The sequence below is a fragment of the Epinephelus moara genome, chromosome 23, assembly GCF_006386435.1.
Source record: "Epinephelus moara isolate mb chromosome 23, YSFRI_EMoa_1.0, whole genome shotgun sequence".
Taxonomy (NCBI): domain Eukaryota; kingdom Metazoa; phylum Chordata; class Actinopteri; order Perciformes; family Serranidae; genus Epinephelus; species Epinephelus moara.
The window spans coordinates 13,665,466-13,686,060 of NC_065528.1; the positions used below are offsets into that span (position 1 = coordinate 13,665,466).

The 20,595-nt window shown below is 40.8% G+C and overlaps 1 protein-coding gene across 3 annotated transcripts in view; it reads right to left on the reverse strand.

Moving 5' to 3' along the window:
- Window positions 1–201: 201 nt before the first annotated feature.
- gramd4a (GRAM domain containing 4a) overlaps window positions 202–20,595 on the reverse strand; it is a 68,905-nt gene continuing 48,511 nt past the window's right edge. For 2 of the 3 annotated variants that reach the window (XM_050036482.1, XM_050036484.1), the window contains 14 exons: window positions 20,125–20,263; window positions 19,544–19,569; window positions 19,220–19,311; window positions 17,494–17,585; window positions 16,825–16,873; window positions 16,635–16,706; window positions 16,502–16,545; window positions 16,246–16,355; window positions 14,269–14,423; window positions 11,645–11,789; window positions 10,510–10,603; window positions 10,038–10,128; window positions 9,860–9,928; window positions 202–6,878 (listed from right to left, as the gene is read on the reverse strand). In XM_050036482.1, the coding sequence (XP_049892439.1) occupies window positions 6,768–6,878; window positions 9,860–9,928; window positions 10,038–10,128; window positions 10,510–10,603; window positions 11,645–11,789; window positions 14,269–14,423; window positions 16,246–16,355; window positions 16,502–16,545; window positions 16,635–16,706; window positions 16,825–16,873; window positions 17,494–17,585; window positions 19,220–19,311; window positions 19,544–19,569; window positions 20,125–20,263 (1,289 nt within the window). In that variant the 3' untranslated portion in view covers window positions 202–6,767. The remainder of the gene's footprint in view (window positions 6,879–9,859; window positions 9,929–10,037; window positions 10,129–10,509; window positions 10,604–11,644; window positions 11,790–14,268; window positions 14,424–16,245; window positions 16,356–16,501; window positions 16,546–16,634; window positions 16,707–16,824; window positions 16,874–17,493; window positions 17,586–19,219; window positions 19,312–19,543; window positions 19,570–20,124; window positions 20,264–20,595) is intronic. The other variant, XM_050036483.1, reaches the window with a different exon arrangement.

Here is a 20,595-nt window from a genome sequence, read left to right on the forward strand (position 1 = left end):
GCAGGTATCCATGACCTTTGACCTCTCTGTGGAAGAGGGGAAGCAAAAGAAGTCTCTCCCAGCTGATTGTCTTTTTACAAGGTCTCATAGTGACCTCATGTGGCCATGTAGAGGTACTGCAGTTGAACCAAAAGTCACCCTTAAATAATGTTTGTCACACTTTCTGAACAAAAGACAGACACAAGAGCAAAGTACCTTAAATTCATTTACTTAAATTAAAAAATGTACATCACATTATCCTTTACAATAGACATGTCTTTTAAAAACTCAGTGGTTTTTGTTTTCTTCACTGTACATTTCAATAATTTGTATACAAATTCCTCTTTGACAAAAAAAATAAGGAGAAAAAAAAAGAGTCATAGATGACAAATTAATTACTGGTTGTAATGACTGCAGTGTTTCCCCAGTAACACTTGGGCGTTGATTAAACAGACTCAGTCCATAAAACAGGAGTGAATCCTTGAGATTTATTCATTTAACCTTTGAAATTCTCTTCAGTCATAATCTTAAATTAGGGCCGTTTGCAGCCTTGAGACGATTCATTTGTCTCTGGTACAGTCAGTGCTGTGTACACTCAGAGTGGTTCACTTGGATGTTAAAACTGTTTTTGGAAAACCCTTAATTAACAGTTATACAGTAAGAGGAACTTATGTATTTAATACAACAGCGAGGACACCACCTTCAGCGCAGGAGAACCTTGAGAGCACAACACTACTGTTTCTGACACGGACCCTGATACTTCAACAGCGATTAAATCCTTGACCTGCTCTGAATTATTTGCCAAGAGTGAGGTACACAGTATGGCAGTCATTATGTGCAGCTTGCAGCTGATAAAATTAAAGGAATATTTCGACATTTTGGGAAATGTTTGTTAAGATTCCTAGAGGTGTGAAGATCATCGAATCTTCTAACTTCACTGGTTATACTGAGTCATCCCTGTAACGGACTGAATCAGGGGCTTTTCTCAGCAGTGTATTGTGGTTCAATCCGTATGTAGAGATAAGGAAGGTAACAATACAGTTTAATATTGTTCTCTATTGAATATTTTTGTTTTTAGAAGCCATTAACGAACACAATTTTTCACAGACTATCGTAGGTTAAACAATAGAAAGGTGTAGATGTTTTTAGACGTGATCACAACTGAAAAGTTGGGAAGTTACTTTGGTAACTATGGAATATATTAAATATTTGTATGCTCCCAAAGTAATCATTGTTCAGATGTATGGCTTCAGTTTCTAATAGAAAGTGCTCCAGTCAAGACTTCTGATGTATGTGAAGTTCACTGACAATTCGATGCAGTCCCTTAATGAGCTTGGATAAAAAGTGGACAAACTACAAGGGACTGCTAATCAGCAGTCATTCATAATTTCCACCTCTATGTTAAATATTTACAGCCAGCAGGAGAAAGACTGGAAACAGTTTGTTTAGCTAAGCTCAAGTAAACTAAGCTGACCAACTGTTGGCATTAGCTTGGTATAAAGAGGCGAAGTCCTTCCCCTTCCTGTGGACAATCATGGGACCTTGTTTCGGGAGAAATATGTACGGTAGTCGACAGGGAGAGACAAATGATGTCTTGATCTTGCTTGAATTGTGTCATGAAAGCACATACGATGTTCTTCAATTTAAAAGTTAATTTTACAAGTCAAGATCACCTGGTCGAGCATGCATCCCATGTACAAAGGCTACGTCCTTGTCACGGTGGCCGCAGATTTGATTCCGACCTACAGCCCTTCACACTTCCACTGTCCTGTCAAATAAAGGCCAAAAAGTCCCAAAAAACAACCTAAAAAACATAAAGAAAGTCGCAGTTTGTTGTAAATCTGTTGAAAAGACTGAAAATACGTAATTAGAACGACTTTACTAGTCACATATATGACGTCATAGCTTTCTCTCTAGCGAAAGCTACGATGCCTGTGTTTCATGGTTGCTTATTAGAACACATCAGGTTCGATAACGTTACATCTGTTGATGGGACATAGCTAAGTTAGCTCGCTAACTAGCTAGTGTTGGTGACGTATGTCTTGCAGGACTAGTGATGTCGTTCACTGAACGGTTTCATACTAAACTAAACAGTACTGCAACGAACTGTGGCTTTCTTGACTTGTGGAGTTGTGTTTTAAATTGACAAACATAATATGTTTAATGCATGGCATGATTTAAACAGGTTTTAGATATCATTCGTCTCTCATTGTTGGCTACCATTTTCCAGAATAAGCTAGACTGGGGGACACTGGAAAGGAAGGTACTGCCTCTAATGTAGCACACAGACATGAGAGTGGTATCAGACGTCTCATCCAATTTCCCACAATGTCGCACAATTCCTTTAACATCTGCTCCAAAGTGCCTTACAGTAATATGAGTGCACACTTTTTCTCTTCCACATAATTTGAATCAATCTCTGCCTTTCTCTACTCTCTTCAAAAAGTTACGTCACAAAGGACAAACTAAATGTCAAAAACATTGATGTTGCCACTTCAGTCCACCATGACCATCTCTGCTCTGTATGAAGCCTGTTTACTGCAACTGACACGACACTGTAACCAAGTACTGCGATGTTGGATGTGACCATTTACATGCTGAATGAGGTTTAAAATACTCTTGTTGTTGCCATGGTTTGAGGTTCCTATTGGTTAACGGTGAGCAGAAATAGTCATGTGAGTGTTGCAGAGCCAATGAGAGCTGAGACATTCATTTAAGAACAGCAGTCCAGTCTTCATAACTCCACAGTTAAAGGAATTCAAACTGGGTTAAGAAGAAAAAAACAAAAACAGAAAAACAAAATTTGTACAACCTTCTGTAAACATGAGCGTAGGCAGAATATGGCAGACAGAAAATTATAGATTTGGCAAAAGAAAAAAAATATTTTAGAACGTGATACATTCTGTGCTTTATCTGAGCGCAGCCTTGTTAGAGAGCTGTTCGTCAGAGTTAACAGATTACAAAAGGCTTCGGGTAAAAGCTTTAAGGACTACAACGAGCCATCCGATCACACAGTGAGACAGCGTCAGTTACTGATTTCACCTGCTCTAATATCCCACAGGTTTCCCTCTGTCATGGATCTAATTCATTCCTAAACAAAAATAGAAAATCCATGTCTGGGAAGGCAGCCTATACATAACAGGCCAAATCATACAAATGGATGTCAAAGAAAAATATCCATTCTTAATTAGCTTTAACTAATAATAATAATAATAATAATAATAATAATAATAATAATAATAATAATGTGGTTCTTTGAGCTGGTCCATTGCGTCTCTGGCAACTTCATATCCAGCACAGTTGATTCTAATCGATGATAAGAGGACTTGTATAGACTCTAAGAGAAACCTTGACATGAACGGGGCAGTTCTGAAGTGCAGCCAACAGAAAACGATCCTGTTTTTCTTGAGGAACGTCGACTAAAACCTGATTTAAGATTCTTAAACAAGTAGGAAGTGTCCAGCGAGTGAAAATGTCCAGAAAAAAATAAACAAATAAATGTCAAGGTCTCCCTTTTAACAGTGTTCTGTAAGATTTACACATTAGAAACTAAAGCTTGTGCTGCTGAGCGTACAGTAAATAGGAGTGTGGAACAGCTACTCTACTGCCTCTCGTACTAAAAATCTGAAGAGAAATCGTGACCTCCAGTCCCGTATCCTGTCTCCGTTCCTCTCACGAAAACACGGCGAAGTGTCTGACGTAGTTTGGCATCATTATTTCTACATATCAAACCGTTCTGCAAGAGTAAAGACCGGCTTTATTCTCGTGAACGGCATCTTTAAAATAAAGTGACGTTGAAGTATTCTCTTCAGTCTAGACCTTTTATCCATATATATCATATACTACGGTTTACAAAAGCTCACACTAAGATGATCTGGAACAAGTGGAAGAGCAGCCAGACATCGATCTCGACTCACTGTGGCGTTACAGAGGAGTGAAAAAATAAGCAACGAAATAAGTTATTAGGCATGTCTTCATATCTCATAGTCCTGGTTTTCCGTTCTAAAAAATGGATTTATTTAAAAAAATAAATCCAGCATTTATATTTCTTGTATGTAACCTAAAATAGCCTGACCATCTGTGAGATCACCCAATCAGAAGGTTAATGAATATTTCTGCGCTGGTTTTGGACGATCAGGTTTATATTTATAATTCGAAGTACCTTCTTTAAAGGTTTACAGGTTGTCTGGCTGTGACAGACATTAGAGTTGAGGCGATCTAAGGTTTTGCCGATTCAGCACGGTGTATGAGCTCAAATCGGTTTGATTTTATGCAAACCAGCATTTGTCATTATGACACTTTTTTCAGCAAAATGTGCCAACGACATCTCCGTGCTAAATCAAGCTTGTATTGCATTAGCAACAAGCAATATGACAACATGATTTTAACATAATATTATGTGTTTATGTTTAGAAACAGGCTAACGGAGCCACTAATTTACTATTAAGCCGAGCACAGCAACAAGAAGGAAATCAAATTTCAGTAGAGGCGCACATTGTTGTTTGTTTACTTGTAAGTTCATGTGTTTTTTGGGGTGACGAGAGAAGACATAGCAGAGTGCGTCTCTCCAAAAACTAAAAGTGCACCAGTATGGCAACATTCTGGATGTGAAGCTGATGAAAGAGGTGTCCTAACTGGCAGCGAGTGTCGTTTTTAGTTTAAGTTTAGTCAGGTGCCCTGACACTTTTTATTCCTGTACTCACTTTGAAACGCTGCGATGGACGAGGAACGGCAGATTCAGTTAGTTAAGCTGAGAAATTATCTTTACAATACCTCATTTCACTATAGAACCTGAATAAGTTGACAGCTGGTCGGAGGGAGATCTCCCGAGGAGCTCAAAGTTTCTAGTAAATGACCGTTGCTATTAACAACCTACTTGCTGTTGACTATACTGTACATCATTTCCAGTTATTATCACGATTTAAAACGTGTTATTTCTGTTGAAAAGTTACTGTAACAAAAGAAGGAAGATAGCGACTAGGCCACTCACCCATCTTTAAAGTGGTTACATCTCCAGTATGATCTCGAGCACACAGCTATATGACGCAACAGAAGTCCATGTTTAATGGATTCAGTGCGGACAGAGAGCTCCACTGTTACGCAATTTGACATGACAGTCGAACGCTCGTTTGACACAGTGTCATTCTGTGCCACTTGGGAGCGGCTGCTGAGTCAAGTGCAACTAATTCTAGTGGTAAAATTCGGTATACCGGTCTGGTCCAGTGTTTGGCTTAATATCAAACCGGTTTGAAAGTTTCTACACTGGCCCAACCCTAGCAGAGATCAATCTGGTACTAATACAATGCGCTACGACCGCATATGTTCTGCACTGAGACCAGCAGATGAAAGAAAAATACCTTAGGATGTAGGTGTAGCTTTGAGACTGTTTTGCCAACACTGACCAGGGATTCCAGCGTAACTACTGAGTATTTAAAGTCTATTCATCGCAACGTAAATGCCAGAGAATCCAGTTAACGCTCTAATAAAGTGCAAGGGGAATACCGTCGATGGAAGAAAGGAGAATCTCTCTATATATGTACAGATTGTGCCTTTAAAAGAGAAGCTCGGACACGGGAGGCTATGCTCTCCGCTGTGTCGTAGCTCCGAATGGCAGTCAGTGTTTGAACCATCTAACAGCGCTTGTGCTCTCGTCTTGGACGCAATCAGCAGCTCGAGGACCACCAGTTACTCATCCCGAAGGCTGTTTGTTACAAAGAGACATTTTTCAAAAGAAAGGCATTTCTGAAAGAAAAAAAAAAAAAAAAAAAAAAATCACTGCACATTTCACATACGCACACTTACAAACACCGAAGCGGATGCTGAACATCTGTTAGATCGACAAAGAAGACTAAAAACATACCATCGCTGCTGAAATGTGTCTAGAAAGGAGGAAAATTCAAGAAATTAGACATCAGCAATGTAAACTAACAGAAAGGCTCTATGTCAGTCAAATGGTGATCTGACATGTTCACAGCTAATACAATAATAAAAAACCTGACCACTCACACATGTACACATAGAATTTTGTTGGGCTATGCCACGAGGCACCGATCAGCCTGTTAGATTTCTAAATATTTCAACATCAATGGTTGTTTTTGCTCTGATTTATAAAGCTAAAATTCACATATTTGTTCCTACAGACGTCTGGCAGTTATAAAGAACCTCTTATTTGTCTTCTAGTTGTTCTATGATATTCACTTGACGGCCAGTTTGAGCACTTCTTGAAATCTTCCTACCACAGTAGAAGTCACTCCACTGACTCACTAATAAAGAGAAAAATAGAGCCACTTGACGCAATTTAAGACCATAATTCCTGCCCACACACCCACTCACACATGCAAACAGAAACAAGTAAGTCAGGAAGCCAGTCAGCCAGTCAGTTGGTCAGTCAGGTGGGAGAGGAGAACCAGCCCCCTCGCCGCCTTCTGCTGATTGATAAAAACCACACCGATCCTCACTCCTCCACACAACCAGTTAGCGGATTTTGTTCATTATCCAACACCCACAAAAAGTGTGTGATGTAACTAAATCCCAACTACACAGACATGTAGCTGACACACCCACACGTCCCCCCTCCGACGTGGCCTAGATAGGAAATCCACCAATCAAAGCTGGCCGATGACCATCGACGAGGAAGCTGACGCCCATCACAAGAGGAGGAGGCTCACGCAGAGCGGAGGAGTGTGGAGCTGTTTTTAAATCATCTTCCAGTCCAGTTGAATCTCAGGAGGCTCTCTGCCCCAGACTTAAACCCCAGTTTGGAGATCTGTTGCTGGGATACAGGCTGTCTAGAGCTCTGCGCTGGCAGGTGGTTTGGTGGTGGTCATGATCTTCATGTACTGGGTGAAGATGGCCTCGAAAGCCTCGTCTCTGTGGATCATGGCACCAAACACCAATGGCTGGAGGGAGAAGAAATGATGAGAATTTAAGTCTACATTTTACATGTGATCGCTGCACTACTTTGCAAGATGTTATACAATAAGGTCAGGCTGGGCGATAAATCGAATATTATCTTCAATTACGATTTTGGCTTCGAACGATTTTGAAAACAAGATAATCAAGATATAACATGCTGTATTCCACTTTGCAATGCTATTTTTTTTTGTCCAGTGCAGGGCTCTAACCTGGGAGTGTCCCACTGTCCCAGGGACAGAAAAATCATTGCGATAAAAAGTACATTTTGGGACAGTTATGGGACGAAACGTAGGCAGGCATTAATCTCTGATGAAGTTATCAATGTAGGATTGCAAAAGTACACAATTCAGTAGTGATATAAACTGTGACAGTGACATCGGAAAACAGTGAACCTGTCGCTGCTGTCAGGCAGGTGTAGCCTAATGGCGTCTCAAAGCGGTGGTGGGATTTTATGCCTTCTGGTGTCACCAGCGGTCTAACTGGCAAGACGAGCCACAGAGGAGACAAACTCCAACAATGCTCTGTCTCACAACAGACTGGTGGCCTGCTTATTTGTGCGCCTACAGTGTTTACAAATGTTAATAAAATTGGTAAAAAAGTTTACAGGTATTAAAATAAAAAATGGCTGATTTATGAATTATGTAACAAATGTTTTCATAAAATGTGAGCTTATTATTAATTTAGTCATTTCAATGGTATTTTATTTATGTCAGGCATCACTTTTAATCATGGAAATAATTTTATTGGGACGACCACCATTTATTTTGGAGCGGTTTGGGACGGTGGTGAAAAGAGTTGGTCTTGTTCTTGGTCTTGTGTCATAAATCCAGCGCATGCCTTTTCTTTACAGCGGTGCACTTTTGCCCCTCCCTAAAAGAAAAACTGACTCAACCTGGGGCATGTTTAGTTCACCTCCAGCCTGTTTTTCAGATGAATTGTATGTTAAGTTTAAGAAAAGCCTTTTTTTAAGTTCAATAAATGCATGATGTTTCCAAAGTCAATGAGTAACTGTGTTATGTAATTGTGATCTCAATACTGACCAAAGTATGGCATTGTCCAGGAGTTGTAATTTTTTCGAAAATGATACCATCTACATTGTCAGAACTTCTTGATGTTGAAATTCCTTATTGTTCTAAATTGTTTTTACTGAATGACACCTCTGCCTTAACTCTATCTAATTGTCACAACAAGTCTGTTTTATTTGCTGGTCTGACAGCTGCCAAAAAGATGCTAGCACTTCGCTGGCAACCGCCTTACATTCTCTCTTGGACTCATTGGATGAATTCTTTATTAGACATTACTTACATGGAACTGTCAGTAGCAAGGAAGCACAATGTCAAGCAAGCCACTATCTCTTCCTGGTCTTCTTCTATAGGCTAGAGAAAATCAAGATCATCTTGTGTGTGCAAAATGGATTCAAGAGCTCTTTGCATTTATATTTTTATTTATCTACTGATTTTATTTATTTATTTTTTGGTATGTGTGCAGCTGCACCCCTTGACTGACTGATAATTATATTTGGTAACCATCATGAGATGACTGCAACCTCACAATGTCTTAAACCTGTCTATATGTGTTACATCTTTAGTGGATTGAGGGTGGAGTGGGGTGAGGGTTGTTTGTTTTGTGTTTGTTTTCATTTGTGCATTTGTTTTATGTATTTGGATTGAAACTTCAATAAAAAATTGAAAAAAAAAATAAAAATAAAATAAAATAAAAATATTGACCAAAGTAATCGTGGTTAGGATTTCTTCCATGATCGAGCAGCCCTGCAATAAAGCACCAGTCAGTCTGAATTACAAAGGAAAAAGGCCATGACGGTAAAGAATATCTTATATCCCTGAGAAATACACCAGAACATTCAGTGTCAAAGGTCATATGGTCAGTACTGATGAACTGTCCCAAAGAAATAGATAGAAAACTTGATCATAAACACATATTTCCTCAACCAGACATAATGATAAGGACATATTTTTATTCACAGATATAACTGATCAGATAGGCAAGTCAAGGTCCTCAAAACATTTTAGTTTTCTCCTGTTTGTGGCTGCCAACGTAGCCAATTCCAGCCTAAAGCTATTGGAAGTTTGATCTTAAATGATCTAAAGTGCTATATCACAGGCAACTGGACTGGACTTGAGGTTCTTGAAGACGTTTCACCTCTCATCCAAGAAGCTTCTTCACGTCTTCAGTTCTGAGGAAGCCCCTTGGATCAGAGGTGAAACTCAAGCAAGCCCAGTTGCCTACGATACAGCACTCAAGATTACCATGACCTGGATGACTGAGCATAAAAAAAGACAATGTCACATATTTCATCCTATGCACATCTTATAAATCTAGCCACTGGCTGTGGATGTTTCTAAGACTGAATCCAGTAGTAAAATTAAAAACACCCCAAACAATTATTGCAAGTCAGCATCATTTTAGAGTTACATAAATAATGGACAAATGTTAAATCACAAATGAATAAAAACGCCCATGGGCGGGAAGAGCGGTTCATAATTTAAGGCTTGTCAAGTTGTTCACAAAGGAAGACAAAATAATCTTGTGCTGTCTCACTGCATTCAAAAATGGGTTTTGCTTATTGTAGCTTGACTGCCTGTTTGCCCGCCACTGTGCAGAATGATGTAGGTGCTGAGAACTTTAGTGAAGTAGGAGCAGTGAATCATTTACATATCTACAGATTCTGGATTTCTCATTGAGGGAAAAGAATCTTTAACAAGATATTTGGAATAAGTCATATCAGACACAAATTACTGTTGAAAGCAGAGTATTTATATCTTAAACCGTGTCCAGAGGGGATCTTTAAGCTAAAGGAGACGTAGCAAAGATCTAAAGAGATGTTGACGTATGAGGATTTTTCTAGCTGACATTAAGAAAAAATTTTGACTACACAGAATCTATTTAAAACCAAAATCACCATATGGATCTAAAGAGGGGAAAAAAAGGTCACTGCACACTGTACCTTCTGAGTGGAAGGAGTAGCTATAGAGATGCCCATCCCACTTCCTGGTAGGACTGAAAGCACTTTGTACTGCAGAGTTCAGAAAAACAATCATGTTATGATAAGTTTCAATAGCAAAGAATTACACAATGAAAATATTATATATATTTTTGTCCTACTTATTTTGTACAGTGATTACCTTCTGTATGTCAGTGATGTCCACCAGCTTGATGACTTTATTCTTCTTGGAGGAGCTGGATCTGGAGCTGGAGCTCTCAAAGCACAGGTAACTGACGGAGAGAGAGACAAAACATTGCTCACTGAGAGGAGGCCCGAGGTAAAACAAGCAGGCAAGCAAAACAGACGACACAGCGAATGGACTTCCTGTCAGTTACATATCCAGAGAGGTGAAGAGATTTACAGATCAGAGGTATTCTCAGGGGGAGGGCTGTCCTACTTGATCCACTGTTGACTGACTGACACAGAGAGGGGGAGGAGATCTGTTGTAGCTCTTAGTTAGGAGCCTTTTCAGGTACTTAATACCACAAACCCATTGGTGTTAAGTGTTACTGCTCCTCCTCTCTGCTCCACCTGTAAGAGCAACTTCTTTTTCTCTCACGCACTCACAGATTTAATGATAAAACATTCTGAGAGAAGATGTTCGCACTTACTTCTCTGTGACGTAGAGCACTCCGTTCCTGATGTAGTCTGTGGGCATCTTCCTGTCTCTGTTTATGAGGCAACACCTCCAGCCGTTCTCACACACTGAAAACACACAGAGCAGAGAAGTGAGAAGATTTGTGCAGTGATTAGTAAAAAAAACAACTAAATGTGTGCAGCCTGGCTTCAAACCACCATGAGAAAATCAATGTCAAGATTTTTGCTTTTTCTCAGCTGGGTCATGATTTCAGCTTGGCTGGTTGGTCCCTTCGATTTTTAGCATTTCTAGGTCTTGTGTAGACCAGACTTATCTTCACAGCGCTAGAAAGGTCTGGAATCATCAATTATCTTTCTGCTAGGGGGGAAAAAAAGGCTCTAGCTTGTTTGTATTTCTTTAAACCAATCACAGACTGAGGCGGTACTAGGCTCAGACAGAATAGTGTCTGTGGGGACTTGTTTTGGACGAACATTTGCACATGGGGAGGTGAGCAATGTCACTAAAATGGCAAAATAAAACGCCAGAACTTTTACTGACAAACATAATTTGATAGCCTGTGCCCTGAAGGTAACGCCTGACTATTGTTAAGCTCTGGAGGAGCTCAGTCGATCCGTTTAGCAGAACATTATTACGACGATATCACAGAAGCTCGTGTGAAGTGGAACAGATCGGTACATTGGTAATGTCAGTGTCGCTGGAGATGTGGCAAGTCAACTCCGACTGGCTGGAAAATGGATCAACACCCAGTGTGAGAGTCCTGCCAGATGGGAGTCTGGGCTTTTCCAAGATGTGTTCACAAGTTGTTTTAAATTCGCTGTTGATCTTTACAACCTTTTACCAACTAACGCTGCAGGCATGCCTCCAAATCTTTGTGAAAACTTGCCATTTTCAGCGTGCAAGTTGTTAGCTCGCATATTGTTTCCCGTAGCAAAGGAGATTTTGAAAATGGGAACACAAAGGTAGTGGTAGGGAGGGAGGATGCTGGCCTAAATAGCCGACAGGTTTATAGCCACAGTCTACATCTACCGAGTTACACTGAGTGTTTCTAATCTTTATCTATTACAAATGAAGTTAACTGTGCAAAATGCAATGCAGATATTTGGCATATTCAAATGAAAACAGTTACAAGATGCAGTAAGTCCCCTCACCCGCCAGAGGGCGCTCTGACTCCTGCAGGTTGAAGACCTCATGAAAGGCTCCCTTCTTGGTGCTGTGGGAGCGACCTGTCTCCTCCTCTCTGCTCACCCCACATGGGACGGTGGCGAGGCTGCTTCGAGAAACCACCGGCTGAACCTGGAAAGAGAGACAGAGGAGGAGGAGGAGGAGGGAGAAGAAGGAGACGGGGGGGGGGATGACAGGAAGACGAAAGTAAAAGAAAAATTGCCATGAAGGAGACAAAAAGGGTACGGGGAGGTGGGAGAAAGACAGATGGGAGAGAGGGAATCAATGTGATGATGAGGAGAAGCAGGAAGGGCAAGGATAAATATTTAAAATCATATATCTCCACACAGTCTGTGGCCTCATCCAATATGTGTTTCCAGAGCTAAAGAGAAAAGTGGCCAAAATTGAAACAGCTCAACTTCCAGTTTTTCATTTCTCTGCATGTGCACTTGTTTGCAGCAGGCTCAGGTGTGATGTGCAAAGCAGAGAGTGAGGCCATCATTCACTCGTCATACATAGCACCAGTTTATGAGCACAAAATACTTGTTAGTATGTGGAAAAATGCACTCTGATGTACATGTTCAGGTCAGAGGGATCCCTCTTTACTGTTCAGTCCTCTCTGTGCAGGAGATTCTGTTTCTGAAAACAATCAACTAACATTTAAAACATCAACAGCAATTACACTATAGGATTAATTACTACGTGTAATGGAAAGGGGAAGGATTTAATGAGCTAATGTGGAATTACAGTGGTCAACTACTCTATGTGCATTATAGCTAATCAGTAAACACTGCTAACTCTCACACAGCATCTACATCAATGGATCCAAAATGCCAACAATCTGGGAATTTGTTATTTAATACGTTTGCAAATGGATGAAATAATTCAATGAAATGGAAAAACTAAAATTTAGTTATGACATTTTGATCCATTCTGTCCACAAACACGGCCAGTCCCGAGGTGTGTCACACATCTCGCACACACACACACAGGCTTTGAGGTGAGTTTGCGGCACACCCGGGCACAGCGGAGGAACCAAAGGGAGACACACCAGAGTCCCTACCTTCTCAGTGCCAGAGAGCTGAGAGAGAGAAACGACAGAGGACACCTGTGACTGATGCCACAGCAAAAGGCACACACACACACACACGCACACACATGCTCGTACACTCTATGCTACGTGTCAGAGACGCGCACACACGCGTGAGTGGCTGAGTTGTAATGGATTATTGACAGGAGTGATGGTATTTTGAGACTTTATTGATGTCTGTTCTCTCTTTGCCCCGCCACAGCAGGGGTCGGCGGTGGGAGGGAGACTGACACGCACTGGCAACATGAAAGGTTCAACCTGACCTACAGCTGAAAGACCGTCTCTTCTATCTCTTAATATAAATGTTTTCTGGGTTGTACGGAAGTGACATCAATTCTTCTGCATTTTTAGCATGCTATGAAAATTAGCTTGCTTGCTAAACTAGCTCTCTAGCTAGTTACATGGCAATAACCTGAATTCTCACGATACTGATGACATAACTTCAAAGTTTCTATAGGTGTAAACTTTCCCTACTACAGCTTTATCTTAACAGGGACAGTTTAAAGAATTAGGGTAGCTGAAATAATCCTCATGCATTTCAAACATATTTTATCTGAGACAGGATTTAGACGAGGGCTAAACGGCATGGGAACTTAATCTAATCAAGTTTTTTTATACAATGACTTCCCTATATTCTTTATTATTCACTATACACGAGCTATAAATCATTTTTTGTCTGACCAACACAACATGGGACACGGTCATCTTATATAAACTGCTCTTTCATGTAGGTCAGGCCTCCGTGTTAGGGTGAAATGGGATGATTGGTGTGTGAATTCTTCAATCAAAGTAAAATATTATAACCTATAACTTCAAGCTTTGTCAATAAATAATAAATAAAATCCGAGAAAAGAACAGCAGAGCACTGCAGAGCAACAGGACCTGGTGTGAGTGTTATATATAAAACAATAAATATGACTCGTACTGATTTCCAGTCAGTTACAGTAACAAATCACACAAACTAAAGTGCACACTGACAGTGACTCCACCACTTTAAAAACGCTGAGATAAATCAGAGGCTAACCGCCTTCACTTCACCCAGCAGTAGGAAAGCAAGACAGTAAGTTTTCTTGGGTCTGGAGGGGCGGCAGCATTTATTCACAGACAAACTGAAACCTACACTGTACATTTAACAACACAAGACAGCTTTACTGCTAATTTCTTCTTTACTGCGATAGCCAACAGCTGTCAGCTCTGAGCGCATCCATCACTGTCCGTCACCATCACTCTTAGCTTGACCACACACTGACTACACACACATTATGCTCTGAGCTGCACCCCGAATGTTAATGTGGATTGCATATGTCATTTAGAGGGTGGTGCAGTACATCACGATGTTGGTTTGAATGCGATTTATCGTTCAGCCCTATTTAAGACTAAGTTATGTTGAATGAGTGTGTGTGTGCTTATATATGTAACTTAAGAGTTAGTTGAGGAAAGCTACAAGAAGAGGCAATGAAGGAGGAGGGACAGCAAACAGCTGATTCAGATGTGTATATGTTTGTGTTTCTGCGCCCTTACCCGCCTCGACACAGTGGCGTTGGTCCTTTCTTTGAGCTGAGGGTCTGTGGGCAGGCTGTTCCACACGATGTAGGGTGTGTCGTACTTGTCCCGCAGCTTCGGACAGCTCTTGAACAGGAAGTCTATGATGAAGAACTTGATGCCGGCGTATAGACCTGAAGAGGAGCAAACGAGGACGGGGGAATGCAGACAGTGAGTAAGGATGAAAAAACGAATGTGAAAAACTCACTTCCTCCTCACCTTGTCCCCAAAGACCTTCCATTTTTTAGTTCAAAGCCTTTCATCATTTGAAATCTCATTCATGGTGCAGACCTCTGTATCCCTCGTATCATTCAAATTCTTTCACGTGATTTCCATTTTAAAAAGCCTTCACATTACAATATTTTTGAATCACATGTATTAAAATAGGAAGCTGAGTTTTAAATGGCTTTTTTAGTGTTTGGACTGACATCTGTCCTCACTTACAAAAACAAGCCTTGAATTATGTAAATATTACAGCAGAGCAGGGTGAAATGGGGACTCACTGTAGAAAGAGTCCGCTCTCTAAACTTACTTGCAGTGTCCAAAATTGCTAAGTGTAGTAACCAACAAGACTTTGACTGCTTTTGTTAATGACTTGAAAAAAAAAAAACGAGGTCTTAGTTGAAGGTCCAGTGTGTGGTATTTGAGGGCATCTATTATGAGTACACAAAAACCAAACACTGGCTCTAGATAAGGCCATTCACGTCAGCAACTGTAGTTCTCCTACAAGCTTGGCACACAGGAAAAGTTTCAGCTCTGCAACCTTGCCACTAAATCCTACAAACTGGACCTTTAACTGTTACAGACAATAACTAGACAAACAGAACATTCCTAGAATTATGTGTTCATCATATATGGGATGGATGGCAGAGATAGGAAAGATACCCATGTTGATGACTTGCGAGCATCTGCATTTCACTCAGGACCATAAATGTCAACATTATGGTGGCTCTAAAGGAAAAGTCATGGGAAGCTAGCTAACGGCGGCATTCATTTGGTTATTAGTGCTGATTGCGTCATCCCAGTGGCGCATAAGCGTTGCTGCGGAAACATGGTGGCCACTCTCCAGTCTGGCCCCAGGTAGCCCCAACAAGTAAGCCGCTTCATTTTGAGTCGCAAAACCCCCTTTATCATGGTTAGCTATGTTAGCACCACTTACTGTGCTGACACTGCTAACAGTGCAAACACAGTTTACTGAAGTTAACAATGCTAAAGGGGGTTTGCGGTTCAAAACTGAGTCAGTTACCCACCGAGGTGACCTGGAGGCAGCCTGGAGGGTGGGCACAATGTTTCCACAGCATCGCTGTTGGGTAAGGACGGCATTACTAGTGGTAATCGCTATATAAGCGGTGCCCCTAGCTTGCTCCCACAAGGCATGGTTGGTGCGCGGTGCAGTAAATTATCAAATAACCTACAGACTGACATGCGTAACCAGTCATAAAAAAATTGTGGTGGTTAACCCAATAATGGTCAACAGTTTACATCCCTAGTTTGGACCAAAGTAGACCTGCAGCCCAAAAGTTCACTGTCAAATTTGGTTTGGCTACCTGCCAACTTCAGTAATGGAACCTCATTGTCACTATCATTAACAGGATAAAGAAATGTATGTGGCTACAGTGACAACTATACATAGCTGGTAAAATGAACAGGAACTATTGTGTCAACAATTATTTTTGCTCCAAGCATCTTCCAAGGATATATGAGCCCACAGCACTCTGGAAACACTTTGTTTACAAGACACAGCGGTAACTAATATTATCAGATAGGCATGCCAATAGCCTGCAGCGACCCCTCGCAGGGAGCGCGAGAACAGTTACACAAGCGCTGCATGAATGCATTTGTTTGTGTGCACTGAATTGAGTATAAGGATTTGCATTCTCCAAGGGCCTATGCAGTGTGTAGAGTATGTCACAAGGATAAAGAAGCTTTGTCTGTGTGCGTGCACGTCTCTCTCACCCATCATGAAGCCCAATAGTTTATATGGCAGGACGCAGGAGGTGATGAAAGTCACCCACAGGCAGATGTAGAGTTTCCGGGTGCTCTCTGGCTGCACCCACATGAAAAGGCTGATAGAACAATGCATTGAAACACACACAGAAAGACAAGGGAGAAGAGAAATAAAACATAAGTCAATGGGTCTTTCTTTAAGTATTATTAAACACTATTTTCATACTTGATCCCAGCATTTAGTAAAATATATTTTTTTTCTTACTTTTTTATCTTCTCCAAAACATCGGCCATTTTACCAAACAGGTTCTGTAAGGAGAGTTGAAGCACTGTATGAACCAGCACTGCTTCACTATCTGTTAACACTGATTTGAGAAGTTACATGAGCTGTGCTGTACCTGTGCTTTTTGTGCAACATCAAGTACAAGCTGGAACTTCTCAGATACAGTCAAGTCTTCCTTTGGAGGCTCCTGCACAAAACAAAGAAAAGCTAATAAGACATAATATCTACCTCTACTGATGTATACGTTTTCCTCCTGACACACAGAAACAGGAAGCAGTTAAACAGGAAGTGGGAAGCCGTCTCACCATGGGTTCTGAGACCTCAGGCACAATGCTCCACTGGATCCTCCAACCTCTGGAAAACAGGAAGAAGAGTAACGTACATTTTTATGAGGTGTTTTGTTCAGATGAAATTAGGCCACTAAACTCTGCAACCTCCATCATCTCTACAACCTTCATCACTTTAAAGGCGACTAGGTGTCCCAGTTTGTTAGTCCAAGTCCAGACAGATGTCTGATGAACACTAATGTGCCCTCATTTCATGGTGATCACCAAATTGCCCCACTTTAAATTATTTTGATGTTTTTATAACTTAATCTATTTGTGGTTGTTGTGAGCACAAAGAGAGGTTTGCCTTTGCTATGATGTATTGGTCGTCTGTGTAGCAACAGGCATAATGATCATAAATACAGGCGTGTCCATTATCATCAACACACATTTGCTGCAGTAGATTCATGTTTTTATTTGGCTCTCACAGTCATAAGAGGTCAGCAGTGTGCATCTGTTCACCGATAGCACAGCTGTGGCCTCAGTGGTTTAGTTTAACAGGGTTTTATTACACAAAGCACATGGTAAATCTTGTCACAGCTAAAAACATTTTCAAACTAGCCCCAGCAGCAGTAATAATGACCATAGCAATGCCACAACGGCTGCTTCTCTAATATCTGACTATCAGCTGCGGAGAAATGTTGTTACCTGGCAATGAGGTAATTTAAGGACAAGCGCAGGATAGCCAGGAAGAGTAACATGGGAATGGCCCAGCCATGCCAAGCAGCATTCATGTAGATCTGTAGGCACAAGGAAACAGCACCACATCAGACATTCTGACATTTGGTTTATTGATCTTCTCTCAGAGGTGATCAAAATTTAGAGAGCTACAGTTTACATTCATATGCATTCATTACAATGCAATACTGTTGCAACCCTAATGCCATGATGCCAAACCACATTCTTCTTCTTATAGCATCGAATAAGTATTAAAAAACAAACTTGTCAGAAGAATTAACATTTGAACGCACATTAGCGTGCTGACACCTACCTTCAATGACAGAAACCATCTTTGGGAAAAAGTTAATTGACTTTTACTTTGAGTTTTTAGTTTGCCCCATGGCCCATTCACTAACATGGAGGGGATGGGATTTATGAGCTATACTGCAGCCAGCCACCAGGGGGCGATCGACATGTTTTGGCTTCACTTTTGGGAAACTGTCCATATTGTCCATCTTTATTATACAGTCCATGGGTCAGACTGATAAAACTGAAGACAGAAAATGATTTCAGTCCATAATAAAGTTTTATACACCAGACCTTAACTCAAGAAAACTGTGAGACTTAATGCATGAGAGAAATTTATGACAAGATGAACAAAATTATTCCCTTTAATGATGATTTACAACACTGACTTGAAGCATTTAATTTTGGACGATATAATGCCGGGGGAAGACGTTATTAGAGCCACCTGTCAGTCAACATTAGAGCAGGATCATCTCAAGATACTAAGGCCGAGTTTACACTGATATTGTTTTTATCTATTCATTTATTTATTTTTTGGTAAACAGTGTTTTACCTCTTTTATTCAGGAAAAAAAATCCCATCCACACACACTGTTATAAAAAAAAAAAGAAAACCTGTCATCATGAAAACCTACAGGCAGCAGTATAACCTTAACCCTAACGCCTTGCAAAGAAGAAGAAGAAGAAGATGTTGGAGCCTGAAAACAGCTATAATCAGAAGGCAACCTAAAGCAGTGACCTCAGTACTGCATTCTGATGCATCTCTTCCTAAATACAGTGGAAGAATCACTGTACATTTAAGTGTAAACCTGTAAAAAGTCCTGTCAGCATGAGTAGAGCCAGCATGATTTCGGCTATGTCTACCGATGCACGAAATGTGGCCTCATTAGTAAAGGAGATAAGGGCACACACTCTTACATCTTAATCCAAAAACTCTCTTTTCCCTGTTGACACGGCAACACTGAAGAAGTTTTTCTGAAAAGAATCCTCACAATGCACGGACTGTTACAAGAGGTTTGTTTTTAGTGACGTAAAACACAGTTTGTATGTGAACAAACGCGTTAAAAAAAAAAAGATACGTTGCGTCTGTGTGGGCCTGAGATAGCCTTGGCATGGCCAAAATCGATAGGTTGAAGATAATTTGGCGTAATCACTGACTGTGGACATTAATGAAGATCTGATTAACCCCCCGCGGCCCCTGACAGAACCACTGCAATCTGTCACTGTTGAGCAGAAATTACTTTGCCATTCATTTCACTTCACTGTCATGTACAACCAAATGGGTTCGTCAGTCAATTTAAAGATCTCACTTTTTAGTCTATTAAAACTTTGAGCTTAATCAACAGCACACAGTTCAACATAATAGAGTGATGTCTTAGCAATTACTCATAACAAAGGTGCACACTCACAATGAAGGCAATAGCTGAGGTGTAGACAGAGTGCCAATTAGATAAGGCGGAGAGGTTCCTCAAAAAGTTGGTGACAGGTCTGGCTCCTCGCTCTGGAAAATAAAGAGTAGAGGGATGTATTTAGTGTGGTTTGGGACAACTATATATTGTCACTGTGCCTGTTTTACTCCGTTTTCTGCCTGTCAATACTGATCTCAAGGCACAGAAAAATGTACAAAATATTTCTTACTTTAAGAACAGTACAGTATGGCACCAAGGTCGATATTTTAACTGCACTTATATTATACTTTTCTATTTATTTGTGTGTGTGTTTTGAGTACTCACTGAGTCGCCTCATATTTTCTGTTAACCTGGATGAAAAACACAAAAGAGTGAAGGTCAGAACACGCAGATGCTTACGTATAAACACACAGGTTCACAAAGAAAAAGCTGCTTTCTGAGCGAGGGGAGGTGATGACACTTCACAAGCCTGGCATGAGTCATTCGCCTTTTCAAAGCAGGAGAAAAAGAGGGAACAGAGAAAATACATTTGAAAAGTGCCTCCAACTTCCTCTCTGCTTTCTCCCTGCAAAGTAATATCTGATCTGAATACATTTAATCTAGCAACCAATAAACTACAACAAAAGTTAGCTGCAGTGCAGTAGCATCTGTCAAAGGTATATACAACAGGATACAATTTTGTTATTATCTACAGTGTACATTCATGGTCTGAAATGGAAGCAATAACTGTGAAAGAAAACCGGGCTTAAAGTGACACAATCCAAGACAACTGTTGTTTGGCTGCACACCTTTAGTGCTCCCCAGCTGCTGTCGAGCTGTCTGACTCCACATCTCTTTGAACAACTGTAGAATCAATACCCGAGGACGGGCACTTCATGTTCTATTCCAGAGCAACTCTCACCCACCTTTTAGCACTTAGTGGTTCCTCGGCCTCCACGGTGCTCTCCTCCGGCTGGAAACGAAAGTCTTCGATGTAAACCCCGAAGCGCTCGTACAGCCACTTCTGCAGCCGCGAGCTCCACACCTCCTTCTGCTGTTTGTCTGCTAAACAGAGCAAAGGGGCGTGCGAACGGTGCCTTAGTTAGGTTTGGTTCACCACACTGTAGCAATTTACAACAACTTGTACTGTTTTACCACAGGCACACATTTTTCAAATCCCTTCACCAACAATAATGTGTTGTTCACATACAGATGGCTGTGTGGCTCATTCATACTGACTTTATGTACAAAAATAGATATGTCCATTTCAAACATCATACTTCCATGTGTTCTTTACAATGGCATAGATACAGCCAATATATGGCACTAGAGGGCAGACGACAAACGAGGCAATGGTGGAGGTCTGTGCAGCTTTTATGTACAACCTGGCATGTGAA